At 45.9% G+C, this 19195-nt stretch overlaps 1 protein-coding gene across 2 annotated transcripts in view; it reads right to left on the bottom strand.

The window, feature by feature from the left end:
* Window positions 1–18734, bottom strand: part of LOC136624786 (dual specificity protein phosphatase 13B-like) — a 44851-nt gene extending 26117 nt beyond the window's left edge. The window contains exons 1-2 of one of the 2 annotated variants that reach the window (XM_066598722.1): window positions 18598–18734; window positions 11295–11420 (exon numbers count right to left, since the gene is read on the bottom strand). In XM_066598722.1, coding sequence (XP_066454819.1) covers window positions 11295–11407 — 113 coding nt within the window. In that variant the 5' untranslated portion in view covers window positions 11408–11420; window positions 18598–18734. Of the gene's footprint in view, window positions 1–11294; window positions 11421–11861; window positions 11891–18597 lie in introns of those variants that run through there. The other variant, XM_066598721.1, reaches the window with a different exon arrangement.
* Window positions 18735–19195: the final 461 nt, after the last annotated feature.

Here is a 19195-nt window from a genome sequence, read left to right as displayed (position 1 = left end):
AATAGAAAATACTTTCAATAATTCGGTCTCACAGTGAAAAAAATTAAAGAAAGTTTATTTCAAAGAATAAGTAAATACAAGTAATTTAGATGAAAAATACAAAATAAAAAGACAAGATAAAGCCATATGATCATGGAGATCCCGGCTTAGGGCGCCCACCCACTGGCGATTTTTTCTCCCTGCGAAATTCGCAGCATTTTTTTCTCTGCAGGGGTCTATGGGACTTGTAATGTTAAAATCGCGATTTCGCGGTAAATTGCGATTTTGCGCGATCGCGATTTTAACATTACAAGTCCCATAGACCCCTGCAGAGAAAAAAATGCTGCGAATTTCGCAGGGAAAAAAAATCGCCAGTGGGTGAGCGCCCTAAGAGAGCTATTACATGGAATGATATCATAAAAAAAAAAAACAAAATAACAAAACCTGCCCGATTTTTAAAATTTGAAAAGTAATTATTCAGTGTAAACACGGCCAACGATGGAGTGATGAACGTATTCATTCACTTAGGAGCTAGTATCAATATCTCTCAGTGGGGAGGCTGCAGGAGATTTCTTCTTTCTCCCCCGCCCCTCTCCATTGACATAACACAGCAGTACTGAACAGCCACTATTTAGAATGAACGATGAGCAATCAGCTGATTGTCCATTAGAGATGAGCGAACGTACTCGTCCGAACTTGATACTCGTTCGAGTATTAGCGTGTTCGAGATGCTCGTTACTCGTGACGAGTACCACGCGATGTTCGAGTTACTTTCACTTTCATCTCTGAGACGTTAGCGCGCTTTTCTGGCCAATAGAAAGACAGGGAAGGCATTACAACTTCCCCCTGCGACGTTCAAGCCCTATACCACCCTCTGCAGTGAGATCAGGTGTCACCCGAGTATATAAATCGGCCCCTCCCGCGGCTCGCCACAGATGCGTTCTGACATAGAGGAAGGAAAGTGCTGTTGGTGCCGGAGCTGCTATAGGGAGAGTGTTAGGAGTATTTTAGGCTTCAAGAACCCCAACGGTCCTTCTTAGGGCCACATCTAACCGTGTGCAGTAGTGTGGAGGCTGCTTTTTGCAGTGTTGCACATTTTTTTTTTTTGTATATCGGCCGTGTAGAGCATTGCGCCCTGCAGTAATTATACATACTCCAGGGCCAGTAGTGGTGGTGAGGCAGGGACAGAAGACATATATTTATTGAATATAGGCAGTGGGCCTTTCCAAAAACATTTGGGAAAAAAAATCTATTTGGGCTGCCTGTGACTGTCCTCAGTGTACTGGGTATGTGCTGGGTGTAGTTGTCCTCCTAATTCATACGCAGCCAGCTAAGTGTTACAGCAGGCTTGCGCAAAATTATTTCCTGGGTCTGTGTTGGCTGTTACATCACCGCTGTATTCCTGTCCACAGTGCAACAGTCTGCAGTTATTTGACATACTCCAGGGCCAGTAGCGGTGACGCAGAGAGAGAAAAGATATACTTATTGAATATAGGCAGTGGGCCTTTCCAAAAACATTTGGGAAAAAAAATCTATTTGGGCTGCCTGTGACTGTCCTCAGTGTACTGGGTCTGTGCTGGGTGTAGTTGTCCTCCTAATTTATACGCAGCCAGCTAAGTGTTACAGCAGGCTTGCGCAAAATTATTTCCTGGCTCTGCTGTGCGTTCGGTAAGCGAAGTCAGCCTCCAACCACAGGCCAATAAGCGGCACATTTAATTACAGCGTTCTGTTTCTGCACTACTGGTAATACACCATGCTGAGGGGTAGAGGTAGGCCTAGAGGACGTGGACGCGGGCGAGGACACGGAGGCCCAAGTCAGGGTGTGGGCACAGGCCGAGCCAGTGCGGTGGCCAGGGGTAGAGGCAGGGCCAGACCGAATAATCCACCAACTGTTTCCCAAAGCGCCCCCTCGCGCCATGCCACCCTGCAGAGGTCAAGGTGCTCTACGGTGTGGCAGTTTTTCACAGAGACGCCTGACGACCGACGAACAGTGGTGTGCAACCTTTGTCGCGCCAAGATCAGCTGGGGAGCCACCACCACCAGCATGCGCAGGCATATGATGGCCAAGCACCCCACAAGGTGGGACGAAGGCCGTTCACCGCCTCCGGTTTGCACCACTGCCTCTCCCCCTGTGCCCCAACCTGCCACTGAGATCCAACCCCCCTCTGAGGACACAGGCACTACCGTCTCCTGGCCTGCACCCACACACTCACCTCCGCTGTCCTCGGCCCCATCCAGCAATGTCTCTCAGTGCAGCGTCCAGACGTCGCTAGCGCCACTGTTTGAGCGCAAGCGCAAGTACGCCACCACGCACCCGCACGCTCAAGCGTTAAACGTGCACATTGCCAAATTGATCAGCCTGGAGATGCTGCCGTATAGGCTTGTGGAAACGGAGGCTTTCAAAAGCATGATGGCGGCGGCGGACCCGTGCTACTCGGTTCCCAGTTGCCACTACTTTTCCCGATGTGCCGTCCCAGCCCTGCACGACCTCGTCTCCCGCAACATTGTACGCGCCCTCACCAACGCGGTTACTGCCAAGGTCCACTTAACAACGGACACGTGGACAAGCACAGGCGGGCAGGGCCACTATATCTCCCTGACGGCACATTGGGTGAATTTAGTGGAGGCTGGGACCGAGTCAGAGCCTGCGACCGATCACGTCCTACCCACCCCCAGAATTGCAGGCCCCAGCTCGGTGCTGGTATCTGCGGCGGTGTATGCTTCCTCCACTAATCCACCCTCCTCCTCCTCCTCCTCCAACGCAACCTCTGTCTTGCAATCAAGATGTGTCAGCAGCAGCAGCACGTCGCCAGCAGTCGGTGTCGCGCGGCGTGGCAGCACAGCGGTGGGCAAGCGTCAGCAGGCCGTGCTGAAACTACTCAGCTTAGGAGAGAAGAGGCACACGGCCCACGAACTGCTGCAGGGTCTGACAGAGCAGACCGACCGCTGCCTTGCGCCGCTGAGCCTCCAACCGGGCATGGTCGTGTGTGACAATGGCCGTAACCTGGTGGCGGCTCTGCAGCTCGGCAGCCTCACGCACGTGCCATGCCTGGCCCATGTCTTTAATTTGGTGGTTCAGCGCTTTCTGAAAAGCTACCCACACTTGTCATGCCTGCTCGGAAAGTTGCGCCGGGTCAGCGCACATTTCCGCAACTCCAAGACGGACGCTGCCACCCTGCGGACCCTGCAACATCGGTTTAATCTGCCAGTGCACCGACTGCTGTGCGACGTGCCCACACGGTGGAACTCTACGCTCCACATGTTGGCCAGGCTCTATGAGCAGCGTAGAGCTATAGTGGAATACCAACTGCAACATGGGCGGCGCAGTGGGAGTCAGCCTCCTCAATTCTTTACAGAAGAGTGGGCCTGGTTGGCAGACATCTGCCAGGTCTTTGCAAACTTTGAGGAGTCTACCCAGATGGTGAGCGGGGATGCTGCAATCATTAGCGTCACCATTCCTCTGCTATGCCTCTTGAGAAGTTCCCTGCAAAGCATAAAGGCTGACGCTTTGCACTCGGAAACGGAGGCGTGGGAAGACAGTATGTCGCTGGATAGTCAGAGCACCCTCATGTCTATATCTCAGCGCGTTGAGGAGGAGGAGGAGGGGGAGGAGCATGAGGAGGAGGGGGAAGAGACAGCTTGGCCCACTGCTGAGGGTACACATGCTGCTTGCCTGTCATCCTTTCAGCGTGTATGGCCTGAGGAGGAGGAGGAGGAGGAGGAGGAGGATCCTGAAAGTGATCTTCCTAGTGAGGACAGCCATGTGTTGCGTACAGGTACCCTGGCACACATGGCTGACTTCATGTTAGGATGCCTTTCTCGTGACCCTCGCGTTACACGCATTCTGGCCACTACGGATTACTGGGTGTACACACTGCTCGACCCACGGTATAAGGAGAACCTTTCCACTCTCATTCCCGAAGAGGAAAGGGGTTCGAGAATGATGCTATACCACAGGGCGCTGGTGGACAAACTGATGGTAAACTTCCCATCCGACAGCGCTAGTGGCAGAAGGCGCAGTTCCGAGGGCCAGGTAGCAGGGGAGGCGCAGAGATCAGGCAGCATGTACAGCGCAGGCAGGGGAACATTCTCCAAGGCCTTTGCCAGCTTTATGGCTCCCCAGCAAGACTGTGTCACCGCTCCCCAGTCAAGGCTGAGTTGGCGGAAGCACTGTAAAAGCATGGTGAGGGAGTACGTAGCCGATCGCACGACCGTCCTCGGCGACGCCTCTGCCCCCTACAACTACTGGGTGTCGAAGCTGGACACGTGGCCTGAACTAGCGCTGTATGCCCTGGAGGTGCTTGCTTGTCCTGCGGCTAGCGTCTTGTCAGAGAGGGTGTTTAGTGCGGCTGGGGGAATCATCACGGATAAGCGTACCCGCCTGTCAACCGACAGTGCCGACAGGCTTACACTCATCAAGATGAACAAAGCCTGGATTTCCCCAGACTTCTCTTCTTCACCAGCGGACAGCAGCGATACCTAAGCAATACGTAGGCTAAACCCGCGGATGGAAGAATTGTTCTCTATCACCAAAACGGGGACATTTTTGCTTTATCAATCTGTGTATAATATTCCTCCTCCTCCTCCTGCTCCTCCTCCTGAAACCTCACATAATCACGCCGAACGGGCAATTTTTCTTAGGCCCACAAGGCTCAGTCATATAATTTTTCTAAACAATTTTTATACGTTTCAATGCTCATTAAAGCGTTGAAACTTGCACCTGAACCAATTTTTATTTTAACTGGGCTGCCTCCAGGCCTAGTTACCAATTAAGCCACATTAACCAAAGCGATTAATGGGTTTCACCTGCCCTCTTGGTTTGGCATGGGCAATTTTTCTGAGGTACATTAGTACTGTTGGTACACCAATTTTTTGGGGCCCTCGCCTACAGTGTAATCCAATTAATTTTTTGCCCACCTGCATTACAGCTGACGTTACATCAGCTGTGTTGGGCACTGCAATGGGATATATTTATGTACCGCCGGTGAGTTCCAGGGAGCCACCCATGCCGTGGGTCCACACGGAGTTGTAACTACATGTGTCCACTTCTAAAGAGCCCCAGTCTGACTGGGGCATGCAGTGTGGGCCGAAGCCCACTTGCATTAAACATGACATTACCTCAGCTGTGATGGGCAATGCAATGGGATATATTTATGTACCGCCGGTGGCTTCCTGGCACCCACCCATGCTGTCGGTCCACACGGAGTTGTAACTGCATGTGTCCACTTCTAAAGAACCCCAGTCTGACTGGGGCATGCAGTGTGGGCCGAAGCCCACTTGCATTAAACATGACATTACCTCAGCTGTGATGGGCAATGCAATGGGATATATTTATGTACTGCCGGTGGCTTCCTGGCACCCACCCATGCTGTCGGTCCACACGGAGTTGTAACTACATGTGTCCACTTCTAAAGAACCCCAGTCTGACTGGGGCATGCAGTGTGGGCCGAAGCCCACCTGCATTTAATCGGACGTTACCTCAGCTGTAATGGGCAGTGCAATGGGATACATTAATGTACAGCCGGTGGGTTCCAGGGAGCCACCCATGCTGTGGGTGCACACGGAATTCCCATTGCTGAGTTGTACCTGCCTGTGACTATTTATAAAAAACCGCGGTCTGACTGGGGCATGCAGACACCTTGACAGAATGAATAGTGTGTGGCACATAGGTTCCCCATTGCTATGCCCACGTGTGCAGCTCCTGATGGCGGTGGCACAGGATTATATTTCTCATTGCTTCTGTACAGCATTGTGGGCTATCGCCCCGCCCCTTTTAAAGAGGGTCGCTGCCTAGCCGTGCCAACCCTCTGCAGTGTGCGCCTGCGGTTCCTCCTCATGGCAGACGCACTTATAAATAGACATGAGTGTGGCGTGGCATGAGGGCAGCTGAAGGTTGCGCAGGGACAATTTGGTGTGCGCTGTGGACACTGGATCGTGGAGGGGGGGGGGGTGGTTGGGCAGCATGTAACCCAGGAGAAGTGGCAGCGTAGTGTCATGCAGGCAGTGATTGTGCTTTGTTGGAGGTAGTGTGGTGCTTAGCTAAGGTATGCATTGCTAATGAGGGCTTTTCAGAAGTAAAAGTTGTTGGGGGGGGCCACTCTTGCCGCTATTGTGGCTTAATAGTGGGACCTGGGAACTTGAGATGCAGCCCAACATGTAGCCCCTCGCCTGCCCTATCCGTTGCTGTGTCGTTCCCATCACTTTCTTGAATTGCCCCGATTTTCACAAATGGAAACCTTAGTGAGCATCGGCGATATACAAAAATGGTCGAGTCGCCCATTGACTTCAATTGGGGTTCGTTACTCGAAACGAACCCTCGAGCATCGCGATAATTTCGTCCTGAGTAACGAGCACCCGAGCATTTTGGTGCTCGCTCATCTCTATTGTCCATCCTTTATGCTGAATGGCCGCACCCCTCTGCTGGCCACTATGCCTGTGTGAAACAGCCCTTATAAAGAGAAATTTGGGGTAAGTGCCAGCAAGAATCACATCACACAGTGATTGGCCCATTCTTGACCAGTCATTTATAAGTTGATTATTTGATAACCACATTGGACTGTTTTGGTTATAGCTATATAGAGGATCTTGAATTCCCTACCTTGTTTATAGTAGATTATGTGAAGAACATTCAGTGCTCAGTAACATGAGGCCAAATGTTAAACCAGGATATAAAGGCCCAGTTACAGAATATAGCAAACTCACAATATATTGACAGCCAATATAGAAACAGAAAAACTATACTGACAGTCTGAATTGATTATTCTCATTATTATCATTGATTACAAAAGTGGTTATTAATGAATGCTTGTTTACATTCTTTTTGATTGGCTACCCTTATCATCTGTTTGTTATACATGTTCTGGTTTAAGGAACAACAGCACGTATGTAGTATGCCATGAGTCCAATCAAAACTCGTTATTCAGTTGTCTGATTTTAAGCATATGAATCTTCAATAAATGATTTGCATACATTTTAACAGTTTAACGGGGCTGGACTTTTTCAGTGTTACTACATTTGTAGTGGTATCTTTTTAGGTCAGGGATTATTGGGGCTGGTGACTGCTGGAGATTGCAACAAGTGAGTGGATCACCTTTATTCATAGTATTCACGATAGGTGTTCTGGTGTATGCACAGAAATTCACTTGCGGCCGTCCACTTCACAAATGACATCACATGCACGCACCGTGTGGTGGAGATGAGCATCGACCAGTGTGAAATGTCTATTTGTTGTACTACTATATGTATTTCACTGTAGTGATTTGACTTACAGAGACACGTAACAACATCTTTCATCATGATTGCTGCTGGACATCAACATGAAGTCAAATGTGTGCTGCATTGGCTGCTGAAAATGGGTTCAGTAGTCCAGATGATGGGGAGGTAGTCTTTGCAGTATTAGACTACCTCCACATTCAGCCAACTTGAATGACATGACACACACACTGACGTCATTCTCCCTGCTTCTCCCCCTTCTCCAGCATCGAGCCGAGGACAAAGGAGAAGTTTGCACATGGCGCTACAGACTACATGGCAAGAGGGCAAAGACCAACTAGTATACAGAGACTGGGAGGGGGAAGGGGAGGAGGTTCTATATAGCTCAACCTATAGCAATGAGTATATACCATGTATGTTATACTTTATACGCTCATAAAGGGAAGGTATTATGTGTTTAGGTAAATATGGCAGAGCTCTCGAGACTTCAGACTGAACTGGGCTCAGTGTGAATTCTTTTTGTGTACACATAAATCAGAGTTTTCAATCAGGAGGCTACAAAATACCCCAAACCTTGCTGGAGAAATTTAGCTCCAGAACAGCTGTCAAGGATATTTCGGCATTGGAGAAATAGAATTAAATAATCAAAGAATTAAAAGTACAACTACCGTTATGCATCTGTCACACATCTAGAGTACAATTAGCTTACACTAGTAAAATCATGTGACAGACTTCATCTAAGCAAATGTGCTCAGCTGGCAGCAAGTTACGATTCTTTCACATGGGCGCATTTACGGCGATGGCGTTTTTACGCCTGCTCCGTATAAGCGTCTGAATATGCTTTTTTTCCGCAATCACAGCCAGCGGTTTCTCGTCCATTCACACGACCGAGAAAATTGTTTTTAGCTAAACAAATACGCCGCACTCCGGAAAACCCTGGCTCTGCAAAAATCCTCAGGATGTTTTCCAGTGCTTATATAGAGGCACCTGTAATCTTTTCGCAGCATTGGACGCTGCAAAAATGCCTCTCTCTCCCTTCTTTTTCCTTGCTTTCATAGGCATGTATAGGACCCGCCGGCATATATTGGCCAAAACATAGTTCCAGAACAATGTTTTGGCTGAGCGTATATGCGCTGGCCGCGTATATGTTCTATACGCTGCCGGCGTATTTACGTGCCGTATATTTGCCCAAGTGAATGGCTGCATTGGAAAGGAATGCTTCACATGGCTACAGTATATGCGCCTGGGCGTGAAAACGCGGCGTATATGCGCTGGTGGGAATAAAGCCTTAGGCCTTAGTCACACGGGCGTTTTTTCACGCGATTTGCGGATCGCATGACGGATGCGCATCCGCAAATCGCGTGACCGGTGCGCGCAAATCACCCGCAAATCGCCCGAAAATCTGCTCCTAGCCGCGTTTCATTAGAAACGGGCCGGAGCTGTCCAGCGCATTGCATTCAATGGAGACGGCAATAGAGCCGGCTCCATTTAAAGCAATGCGCTGCGGGCGAGCCCGGGATGAATTGTCGGGAAGGGCTTAAATATATAAGCCCTTCCCTGCAATTCATCCTAAAATGTGTAAAAATAAAAAATATATCTATATACTCACCTTCTCCCGGCAGCCGGAACTCCGCGCGGCCGTCCTGCAGTGGGTGTGAAGGGGGTGTGAGTCAGACCTGCCCCTGATTGGCTCAGCGCTGAGAGGCAGCAGTCACTCACCCATTCATGAATTCATGAATGGGTGTGTGAGTGAAACCTGCCTCTGATTGGTCAGGGCTGTGACCAATCAGAGGCAGATCATTCAGCAGGCGGGGATTTTAAAGCCCCGCCGGCTGAATAGAGCCGAGAAGCAGTTCAGGAGAACTGACAGCGGCCGCGGCTGGACTCCGGCTGCAGTGGAAAGGTGAGTATACAATTTTTTTTTATTTTAACACATTTTAGGATGAATTGCAGGGAAAGGCTTATATATTTAAGCCCTTCCCGACAATTCACCCCGTGCACGCCAGCAGCCCATTGCTTTCAATGGAGCTGGCTGTATTGCCGGCTCCATTTAATTCAATGGGCAAACATCATTCTTCTCTGCCACAGCTGTTACAGCTGTGGCAGAGGACAATGATTTTCTTCTATATGTTCTCAATGGGGTCATCGCTGCTGCCGCCGGCCCCATTGAGCGCATATAGAGAAGAGAACAGGAATCGCAGATCGCAGATAGGTGCGATCTGCGATTTCTGTTCTATAATTTATCGGACGAGCGCATAAAAAGCGCTCATGTGTCCGATACCATTGCAAAGCAATGGTTTTATAAAATCGCCGGACGCATGCGCATGCGCAAATCGCGGCTAAAAACGCCCGTCTGACTAAGCCCTTATACTGTGATTTTGTTGCTAGTGTAATTTCATGCATAGAGCAAACACAAATAATGAAAAACAGTAGCAACATGAGAAGGGTAAAAGTCATTCAGTCAATGTGAAGGTTCACAGTTTGCCCCTAATTCCTACCGCCATTCAATGCCTACTTAGTACCTCAATACAAAGCTCAATAAATACGCCCCATATAAGTATTACTCAAGTAATGTGCCCTTTAGTGTCCAGTTAGAGTCTTATCTACAATTGGCAGTTTTCACAACCATGTGAAATTTGTGTTTGCAATTAAAGGGGTTGTCCCGCGCCGAAACGTTTTTTTGTTTTTTTTTAACCCCCCCCCCCCGTTCGGCACGAGACAACCCCGATGCAGGGACCTAAAGAAAAATCCGCACAGCGCTTACCTGAATCCCCGCGCTCCGGTGACTTCTTACTTACCGGCTGAAGATGGCCGCCGGGATCTTCTCCCTCGGTGGACCGCAGGGCTTCTGTGTGGTCTATTGCCGATTCCAGCCTCCTGATTGGCTGGAATCGGCACGTGACGGGGCGGAGCTACACGGAGCCGGCATCCTGCACGAGCGGCCCCATTGAGAAAAGAAGAAGACCCGGACTGTGCAAGCGCGTCTAATTTGGCCATTAGACGCCAAAAATTAGGCGGGCTCCATGGAAACGAGGACGCTAGCAATGGAGCAGGTAAGTGAAAAACTTCTTATAACTTCGGTATGGCTCATAATTAATGCACAATGTACATTACAAAGTGCATTAATATGGCCATACAGAAGTGTATAGACCCACTTGCTGCTGCGGGACAACCCCTTTAACTGCACACAGACAACACACTGACCAATTGCAGTTAATAAGGTTATGCAAATGAACAGTTAACAACCAGAGGGCAGAGGAATCAATATCTGCAATATCTGGAGAATAGAGCATACTGGAAATGAACATCACGTAGGTTTTGTTATTTTGAACACATTGAAATAGGATTCCTGAGATGGAAGTTTCACTTTAACCTTGAATTACACATGTGTAGTGACATTTTACTGTGATCCACAAGGTTGTTTTAAGATTATGGCATCATAAGTACCATATGTACTAGGCGATGGCATCACTTTCTGATCTGCGACTATGACATTTCAGACCTTCACTGATTCAGAGGAAGAAGTGCTGGTTGTATATTGGATTGAGGGCTCTTTCACACGAACGTAGGTGTTTTTTCGTGCGCCTGCTGGTGCTGTAACAATTCGCGAGCAGGCGCACAAATCTGCCATTTGTGTGCCCATTCAGATGGGCCGGGCGTGGCGCATATATGCCGTGCCCAAATTGCCATTGGTCGGGGGGAGACAGTTTAGCTCTGCTAAACTGCCTTCCCCCTTTCCATCCCCTCGCTGGCTCTTGGCAAGGGGAGGAGGTGGGACAGGGCGGGAGCTAGTGTGCTAAGCTCCCGCCCCTTGTCGACAGCCAGCAATGGGAGGGCGCGGGAAGGGGTGGGAGCTTAGCAACTAGCTCCCACCCTGTCCCGCCCCCTTCCATTGCAAACAACTGGCAAGGGGTGGAGAGGAGGAGAGATGGGGGAGGGAGTTTAGCGGCCAACATATTCCAGCCAGAAAGATAGTTCCAGGACTATCTTTCCTGCCCAGCCAAGATGCGCTATCTTGGCCGGCTGGGCACTTTTACGCGGCAGAAAATCGCCCGTCTGATCTGATGCATTGGAATCCAATTCATTATTATTTATAGACTTACGCATCTCCCAGGTAGAGCTTTGGCCACACTTCATTTACATGTCCCGTGGATCTTCTGTGGCTCCAAAGTAGACGCTGTAGATCATGGACAGGCAACGGCTCGTAATTGGACATGACACAGAATGGCCTAAGACAATGTATACAAGAAGATATTTCATCTTCACCTGTCTTTACAGTTGTCAAACAGCATCCAAAAAAAGTTAATAGATAATTCTATGTGAATGAGTAAGTAACTGTAACACACCCAACTCTGGGCATACACCTGAATAGCAGTTCTTGCTTGAAAAATGGTTTATTTAGAAGGCACACAGTCTTTTAACAGGAAAGCACTTTTACATTTTTCGCAATGTAACTCACAAAACAAGCTCTTGTGGTGGTATTGCAATGCAGATTCGGGGTATGATGTATGATGTAGTATTTATTTATGAATAAAAGCATGAGAGTGAGTAGGTCATAATAAGAAGTAAACAATCAAGCTGTAGAGTGCAATCACCTATCACTAGTTACAGCTAATCAAATCCTTAATTTATTAAAGTCAAAGAGCACTACCACTGCTCACCTTGCTCACCTTCTGCTGGGGCTGCAGTCAGGCATCATGGTTATTCACCTTCTGTACACCTCTCCTCTGCTAGCTCCCTGGCTTCTGCCCATAAGGCTAATGCACACTCCCACCCAGCTTCTTAAAGAGCCAGCGCACACTCCCATTACTCATCCCCCTCTAATCTGATTTCTGCACTTGCTATAACAGGCATCCACCCCGCTAGGATGGGTTCCTAAGCAATTCTTGGTCACATTCCTGCTAGTTGTGAAAAAGCCCTTGTTTGTGTTCCTGGTTCTGACCCTATGCCTGTTGTAGGCTTGTGACAGGTACTCACTAAGGTGCTTAGCCTGGGTGAGATGAACGTCCAGTATAGGAAGGACTTTCTGGATCTCAGGTAGCTGAGTTGTTTTCACTGAGCTCCTTACCAGGGCATAAAAGTCTAGGCAGTCGGGGTCAGAGCCGGAGAATGAACACAAGTCTACTGTGAACTTCTAATTATTTGCTCACAAATGCTGCACGTTATTACTAGGTGAGCAAAGTACTGTATAGTATCGGGCAGGTGTTTTATTTCTGTTTATTGCACAAAGTTTATGTGCTGCAAGTGGCTGTTTTCCACTGATTTTCTGTTGGTGGAATAAAATAAAGCTGGATTGACTTTATATGGACTGTGTGAGCGACTGAGTCCTTGCCGATCCCCACCCCCAACAAAGGCATTGCTACACAGTATTTGACTATCCTGACCTCTGTATTCCTTGACATCAGTTCTGTATCCTGAATTCTGCTGCAAGCCCTGACTATTAGCTTGTATCTTATTTATGCACCTGTGCTACCTGCCCTGACTTAAAGCCTGTTTGTTTACTATATGTCAGTTCAGACCTTCAGGTACCATGCCTTGGCCCAGTGCTGTGTCAGACGACACCTCCAGTACTATCTATGCATGTAGCAGCTTGAGGACTATGCAGCAAAACCGGCATGCCACTTGGAGGGGTTAAGCATGAAAGATTAGGTTCCCCAGGTGCTGTCACCTCAACCCACAGCCAAGCCGGTGTGTGACAAGGCATATTCACATCTGCCTGTCTGACAACTAATACTTTGGATGCAATAGGAAACAACAGCAATGAATGGTACAATAGTAACAAGATCCTGTACAACGCTCAGTCCCGGTTCACAGAGAGGCAGATGCATAATCTAACACACAGTTCTTTTAAAGATTAACACTCCAATACAGTATACCGTCACAATGTTCCTTTAATGAATACAGTTTATGAGCCAGGTTTGAGCACGCCAAACTTATACAAGACCCAGTGTCAGTGATGCTATCCCTAGCTCTTATACCAGGCCTGCTTATTAATGAACTGTGTCTCTTTGTGGTGTGCACATATTCCGGCATAAAAGTCAGAAGTAGCTGTGACTTCCATATGGTTCCATTGGGCGTGAGTCACAGCTTACCTGAGCTTGTCTTGGGTCAGGAGAGTGACTCTACCATGGTTTTGTTTGTCCAGTCTCCTTGCTGTATCAGTCAGCACTCTCTGTCTTAGGACCTTTTGCAATAGCCCCTTTGCCTTCCGTTCTGTGCCTGCAAAGTTGCACAGTCCAGGTCCTTGGCACGTCAACAGCGGTTTTTGCCCTTCTTCAGACTGTTGCACCTTCTTCAGAAGAATTTCTGCTCTCTAACACAGTCCTGCACTTTGCTTGTGGTGCAGCACAAATTGTCCTTTTGTTCTCATTCAAGGAAATTGGCCAATTAGTAAATGTCCCTCAGTTCTACTATGCTGAAATGTGGTGCAGATTTTGGTGCATGCAATAATTAGGCACAGATTTTAGCGCATCTTCTGTCTATTGCCGTGGCAACCTTTTAAGCCCTTTGGGTAAGACCCTTACAGATACCTATATCTTGCCCTTACTCTCTGGCCATTCCTGCAGTCCCTCTCAACTCTTGACAAATTTCTCAACAGGTAACCTCTCAACTACAACACGCATGTGTGTGAGCACATACAAAAGCATGAAGGGTTTCCAAGTAAAAGGGCTGTGCATGTTCACCAGTATAGACCAGTGCCCCCCATAGTATATGGCTACTCCAACACTAAGTATAAACACAAAAAAAGCAAAAGGAGTGTGAAGCCAAACAATCACTTTATTAAAAACACATATATAACACATTATGACTCATGTTATTTGTTACATGTATGTCTTTAATACAATGATTGTTTGGCTTCACACGCCTTTTACTTTTTTGTGCTAAGACCCAGATAGAAATGTTGTTTTACTGCTACATTGGCATGCAGTTCTGTCTCAGGCAGATATGGGATTACAGTTGTGGTTTGACTAGACTCTGGTCCTGGTCACCTGAGGCCATAAAAGTGCTTCCCCCACTGCCTTATAAAAAAGCTCTCAGTGGCTACTTGTGTATAGTGGTCCTCTTATTGACAGATCGTTGACGCCTCAACACCTCTGCACTGGAAGACATTTTGTCCAGTTAACAGACTATGAGAGCAGGCGCTCACTGGAATGAGAGAAGCATGATGGTTGTTTCGACATACTGCCCACTGTCTATGCTGTTCTTTTTTCTTTCTTTCTTTTATAATTAGGTAGTTCCCAATAATTTAATCTGGTCTGTTATTATTATTATTAATGTTTTCTTGATAATTTGTTTTAAAATAATTTTTAAATCATTTTATCAATAACAATTTCTAACTTTTAATAATTATTTATTTATTGAATTATTTATAGTCAATTTTATAAATACACATAATATAATATTTCAGAAATGAATTGAGCAAAATTAACTACAGAATATCACTGAATTCTGCATTTTTTGTTTTTATTGTTCCTGCATGTCTTGAATGCTCTTACTTTATTTTATATAAATTGCCATACATTCTGCTTGCGGTATTAAGACTTATATAATATATTTACTCTGCCTGCATCACTTTATTCATGCATTCCTTTTAAATATCTCTTTTTATGACATTTTGAGTCATTTACACTGTGCACTGTGCCCTGCACATTTATCAATTATTATGATTTAAGCATTAATCATGTTAGAACTCCTTTTATTATTTTATTATGGTCTTTTTTATAATGCTAATATATATATATATATATATATATATATATATCTGTATATGTATAATCTTTCCTGTATTTTACTACTTTATCATATCCTATCTAATTTTTACTTGTATGACTATACTTTTAGTACTTTTTACAGTCATTTCTGAAGGGCTGCGACCCCGAAACACGTTAAAATATTGACTGTTTTTGATTAATTAATAAAGAAGAATTGAGTTGGAATAATTTCTATCTGAGGGTTGTGCCTTCCAAGTTGATAGGAGGCGTTAGGATTTTTCTGACAAAGTTGATAGGAGGCGTTAGGAGTAGTGGTTACTCGAAAGAAAATAGGCTCCGACTGGTCCAGACAAGCCACCAGTAAAGAGGATTGTTTAATCTGTGCACAAGCAGATCCGCTTTCATTATCCACGATCCAGACACAGGTGGCACCTTCATTACAAACGCTGGTTTCTGCCCGAATCATAGGAGAAAGAAATTTGGTGTCCTGGCACCGATTATGTGTCCTGCCATTAGCACCTCAACACCATTGCCTTTGTTTACAGTCGTATCGTGAACAAGAAATCTTGACTGCTTTGGGCTGGAACTGTATCGTCTTTAGCGACGAATTCACGTTGTGTGTTGAAGCCAACGACAGTCATGTTTAAGTATGGAGGCCTCATGGTGAACCTTGAATCCTGCCTTTGCTGTGGAGCGACACATTATTCCCTCACTGATGGTGTGATAATCTGGGGGGCCATAACATGTGACAGAATTGATCAAGGGACACTAACAATTCAGTATTATATGCCGGAAATCCTGCAGCCACATGTGTTGCCTCTCATGTAAGGGCTTCCAAGAGGCATTTTTCAGCAGGATACTATTCACCCACACAGCAAGGGTTCCCAAGGAATGCATCCGCTAGCTTGCCACACTTCCTTGGTTTGCCCTGGGACTGGCAGGAACACTAACTTCGGCAGCCTACTTTTGTGCAGGATCTAGAAGTCCATTTGCAACATGTGTGGACAAATATGCTGCAGGATATCATATGGAACCTGTATGCCTCCGTATCTGACAGTATTTCATCATGTAGCCAGGCTAGAGGAGGCCCAGCAGAGTACTAGAGCCTCCATGCCTGCCAGTATCACATCTTTTATCCAAGCTAAAGATGGCCCAACAGGGTACTAGAGCCTCCATGTCTACCCGTATCACATCTTGTATCCAAGCTAGAGGTGGCACAACAGGGTACTAGAGCTTCCATGCCTATCCGTGGCTGCCCATATTACATCTTGTATCCAAGCTCGAGGCGGTACAACAAGGTCCTAGAGCCTCCATGCCTGCCCATAACACATCTCTTATCCAAGGTAGAGGTAGTGCAACAGGGTACTAGAGCCTCCATGCCTAAGCGTATCACATCTTTTATCCAAGCTAGAGGTGGCCCAACAGGGTACTAGAGCCTTCATGCCTATCCGTATCACATCTCGTATCCAAGTTAGAGGTGGTACAAAAGGGTACAAGAGCCTCCATGCTGCCCGTATTACATCTTGTATCCTAGCTAGAGGCGGTACAACAGGGTACTAGAGCTTCCATGCCCGCCCGTTTCACATCTTGTATCCAAGCTAGAGGCTCTAAAACAGGGTATTAGAGCCTCCTTTTCCCCAATAAATTTACCATTTCACGCTGATATTATCACTTACATATATCATCATTAAGCCACTTTCACGTGGCAGTATTTTGGTAAGTATTTTCCAGCAGTATTTAGGAACCAAAACTGGGTCCAAAACATGGAAGAGATGCGAATCAGATAAAGCTACCTTTTCTCTGTAGCTTCCACTCCTGGTTTTGGCTTCCAAATGATGCTAAATACTGACCAAAATACAGCCGCGTGAATGTAGCCTTACATTCATTCATATAAAGTTTTGTTCAATTGCAACAACCCCTTGGTGCATTATTTTTTATTGAGTATATTACTGAGGCCTTTTATATCTAGCAATGAGGCTTTTTATCTGCCCAAAATACCTTCACTATGTAGAATACAAGATCAAATAGCAAAATGGCATTTGGCCATAAGGATGAGAAGCTCACAACTGACCCTGTACAAGCAGGGACTAGACCCGGAAGATAATTATCATTGGGCCTTGTTTCCAGAGCACATTTTTCTCCTATAGAGTCCTTCCTGGCTCAATGTTGGTGACAAGTTTATAATTTGTATTATTATAGTGTAATTTTATTCACCAAACACTGTGAGGTAGTCAGCTAAAAACAGAGTTTGTCTTTCAATAAGCGTGTTGCCTCTCCAGTACTAACCAGCAGAACTATGAATGCAGCTCTGCATTCAGAAGTCATAAATGGGCAAAATAAGTAATTCAGTACATTTACAAAGTAAGGGCGACCACCCACTGGCGTTTGCGTTGTTAGTGCGTGAAAAACGCAGCAATTTCGCATCTACGCGTTTGCGTTTTTCGCTGCGTTTTTTTAACGCAAAACGCGGAGAATGTCTCATCCTAAAACGTTGCATAGCGTTTCTATACCAACACACCCTACAGCACCTGTAAAGAATGCCCGCCCTTCCACAGTCTTCAGTAATGTTGTCTGCAAAAACGCCACGCGGCGCGTGCGAATTGCGTTGCGTTGCGTTTTTTCCGGGAGCATTGAAAACCATGGGAGAAGTTAGATTAAAAAAAGGAGCCAGAGTGTAAGGACAGCTGCGATGCGATTTTGCGGGGCAGGGCGATTTTAAAAACGCCAGTGGACATGAGCACACTTTATCTCTATGCCTGTGTAGGAAAAACGCAAAACGCAAAACGCAGGTAAAAAAACGCCAGTGGGTGGGCGCCCTTATGGAGCGTCTGTTTAAAGGAACACGAAACACAGAAGATGCATCAAAAAATTGAAAAAAGTATCTCTTTTCTTTAATCTCCTCCTTTCCTTTGTTCCTAATTTGTCTTATATTACAATTAGAATTGAGCTGTGTCCTCTCTCCTCCAACTATCACTAAGCTCTTAGGAGCAGGCATTGGGAAACAACTGCTGGTGGTCAGTGCTCTGTGAAAGCTCTTCTCTGAAGTGGCTCTTAGTCATCCTTATGGAAAAGTCCAGTAGATCATCGGTAATTATTTTTCACCAGTGGCTCCAAAAATTGTATCATTTTAAATCTAGAACTGGGGGTGAGAGGAGGCTTTCTCTTCTGTTCTGGTACTCTCTAAAAAGTGCTTTATGGGTGTTTTGACTTTTATTTTAACATTGCAGTCTTGAACTCATAGTTTCCATGATTTCTGCTACATGTTGAATAAACTGCATTGGTGTGCATAGAACCTCATTATATGCACACATATATGATTGCAATTCAGAACCTTAAAATACTTTCTTTGATGACACCAATAACTATAATAATTTAAATTAATGAAGAACAATATACTGTAATTGGTTTTTTTGCTTTCAGTTTCAAGAGCTCTAAAGTACAATACAATGCTACATATCATTCTAGCACAAACCTTGTGGAATGATGCTTAATCAAGCCTGTACATTGTTTTAGTAAAATTAAGTTGTTCAGTCACTTTTAAAACAGGATTCACATACTGTTATTCATGTCAGTGCATGTGTATATGTATTTTCTATACATAAATGTTTTATTATCTTTTCAAATGCCACATGTGTAATTGTTTTCTTCATGTAATATTCAGCACATTAAAAAATGTTTTTAGAAGTTTTTGTACCTTATAAACAATGGATGGCAATCTTATCACATATATGATTTCTCCCTTTCTTTTTCTCCAGTCTTCAAAGAAGTTGAATGCCACAGTGTGTTCCGTAATGTCCTTCCATTACAAGATGGATCCTCAGCCCAAATGTTTGGGCTCTGACTCAGGGGAATTTTACTTTGCTTCTATTTATATTCAGAGATAATTTTATCTCTGGAGGCTTACCTTCTCTCATCATGTCTCATTACAAGAGCTGACATGGTAGAAGGATAGGATTAGACCAAACAAATTGCCTCAGGGCTTATGCACACTTGGGTTTTTTTCACGCGATATCGCTGCGTTTTTTTCTCACGTGATTGTCAATGGGACTTTCTAATGCTAAAAACGCATCGCACAAAAATCGCAAAGCACGAACTTGCGATGCATTTTTAACATTAGAAAGTTCCATTGACATTCGTGTGAAAAAAACGCGCAAGAAAAACGGAAGTGTGCATAAGCCCTAAAACTTTGTACAGTATTGTCAAATATCTCTAAATAAGGGAAATTAATATGTTTAGTCAAAAATATATCAATACAGAGGGACACGGGCGTTGTTACATTTGCAGTATAGGTG

The sequence above is a fragment of the Eleutherodactylus coqui genome, chromosome 4 (genome assembly GCF_035609145.1).
Source record: "Eleutherodactylus coqui strain aEleCoq1 chromosome 4, aEleCoq1.hap1, whole genome shotgun sequence".
In the NCBI taxonomy this organism is placed as follows: domain Eukaryota; kingdom Metazoa; phylum Chordata; class Amphibia; order Anura; family Eleutherodactylidae; genus Eleutherodactylus; species Eleutherodactylus coqui.
Note: the sequence above shows the minus strand (reverse complement) of the source record. Positions and strands in the feature narration are given on the sequence as shown.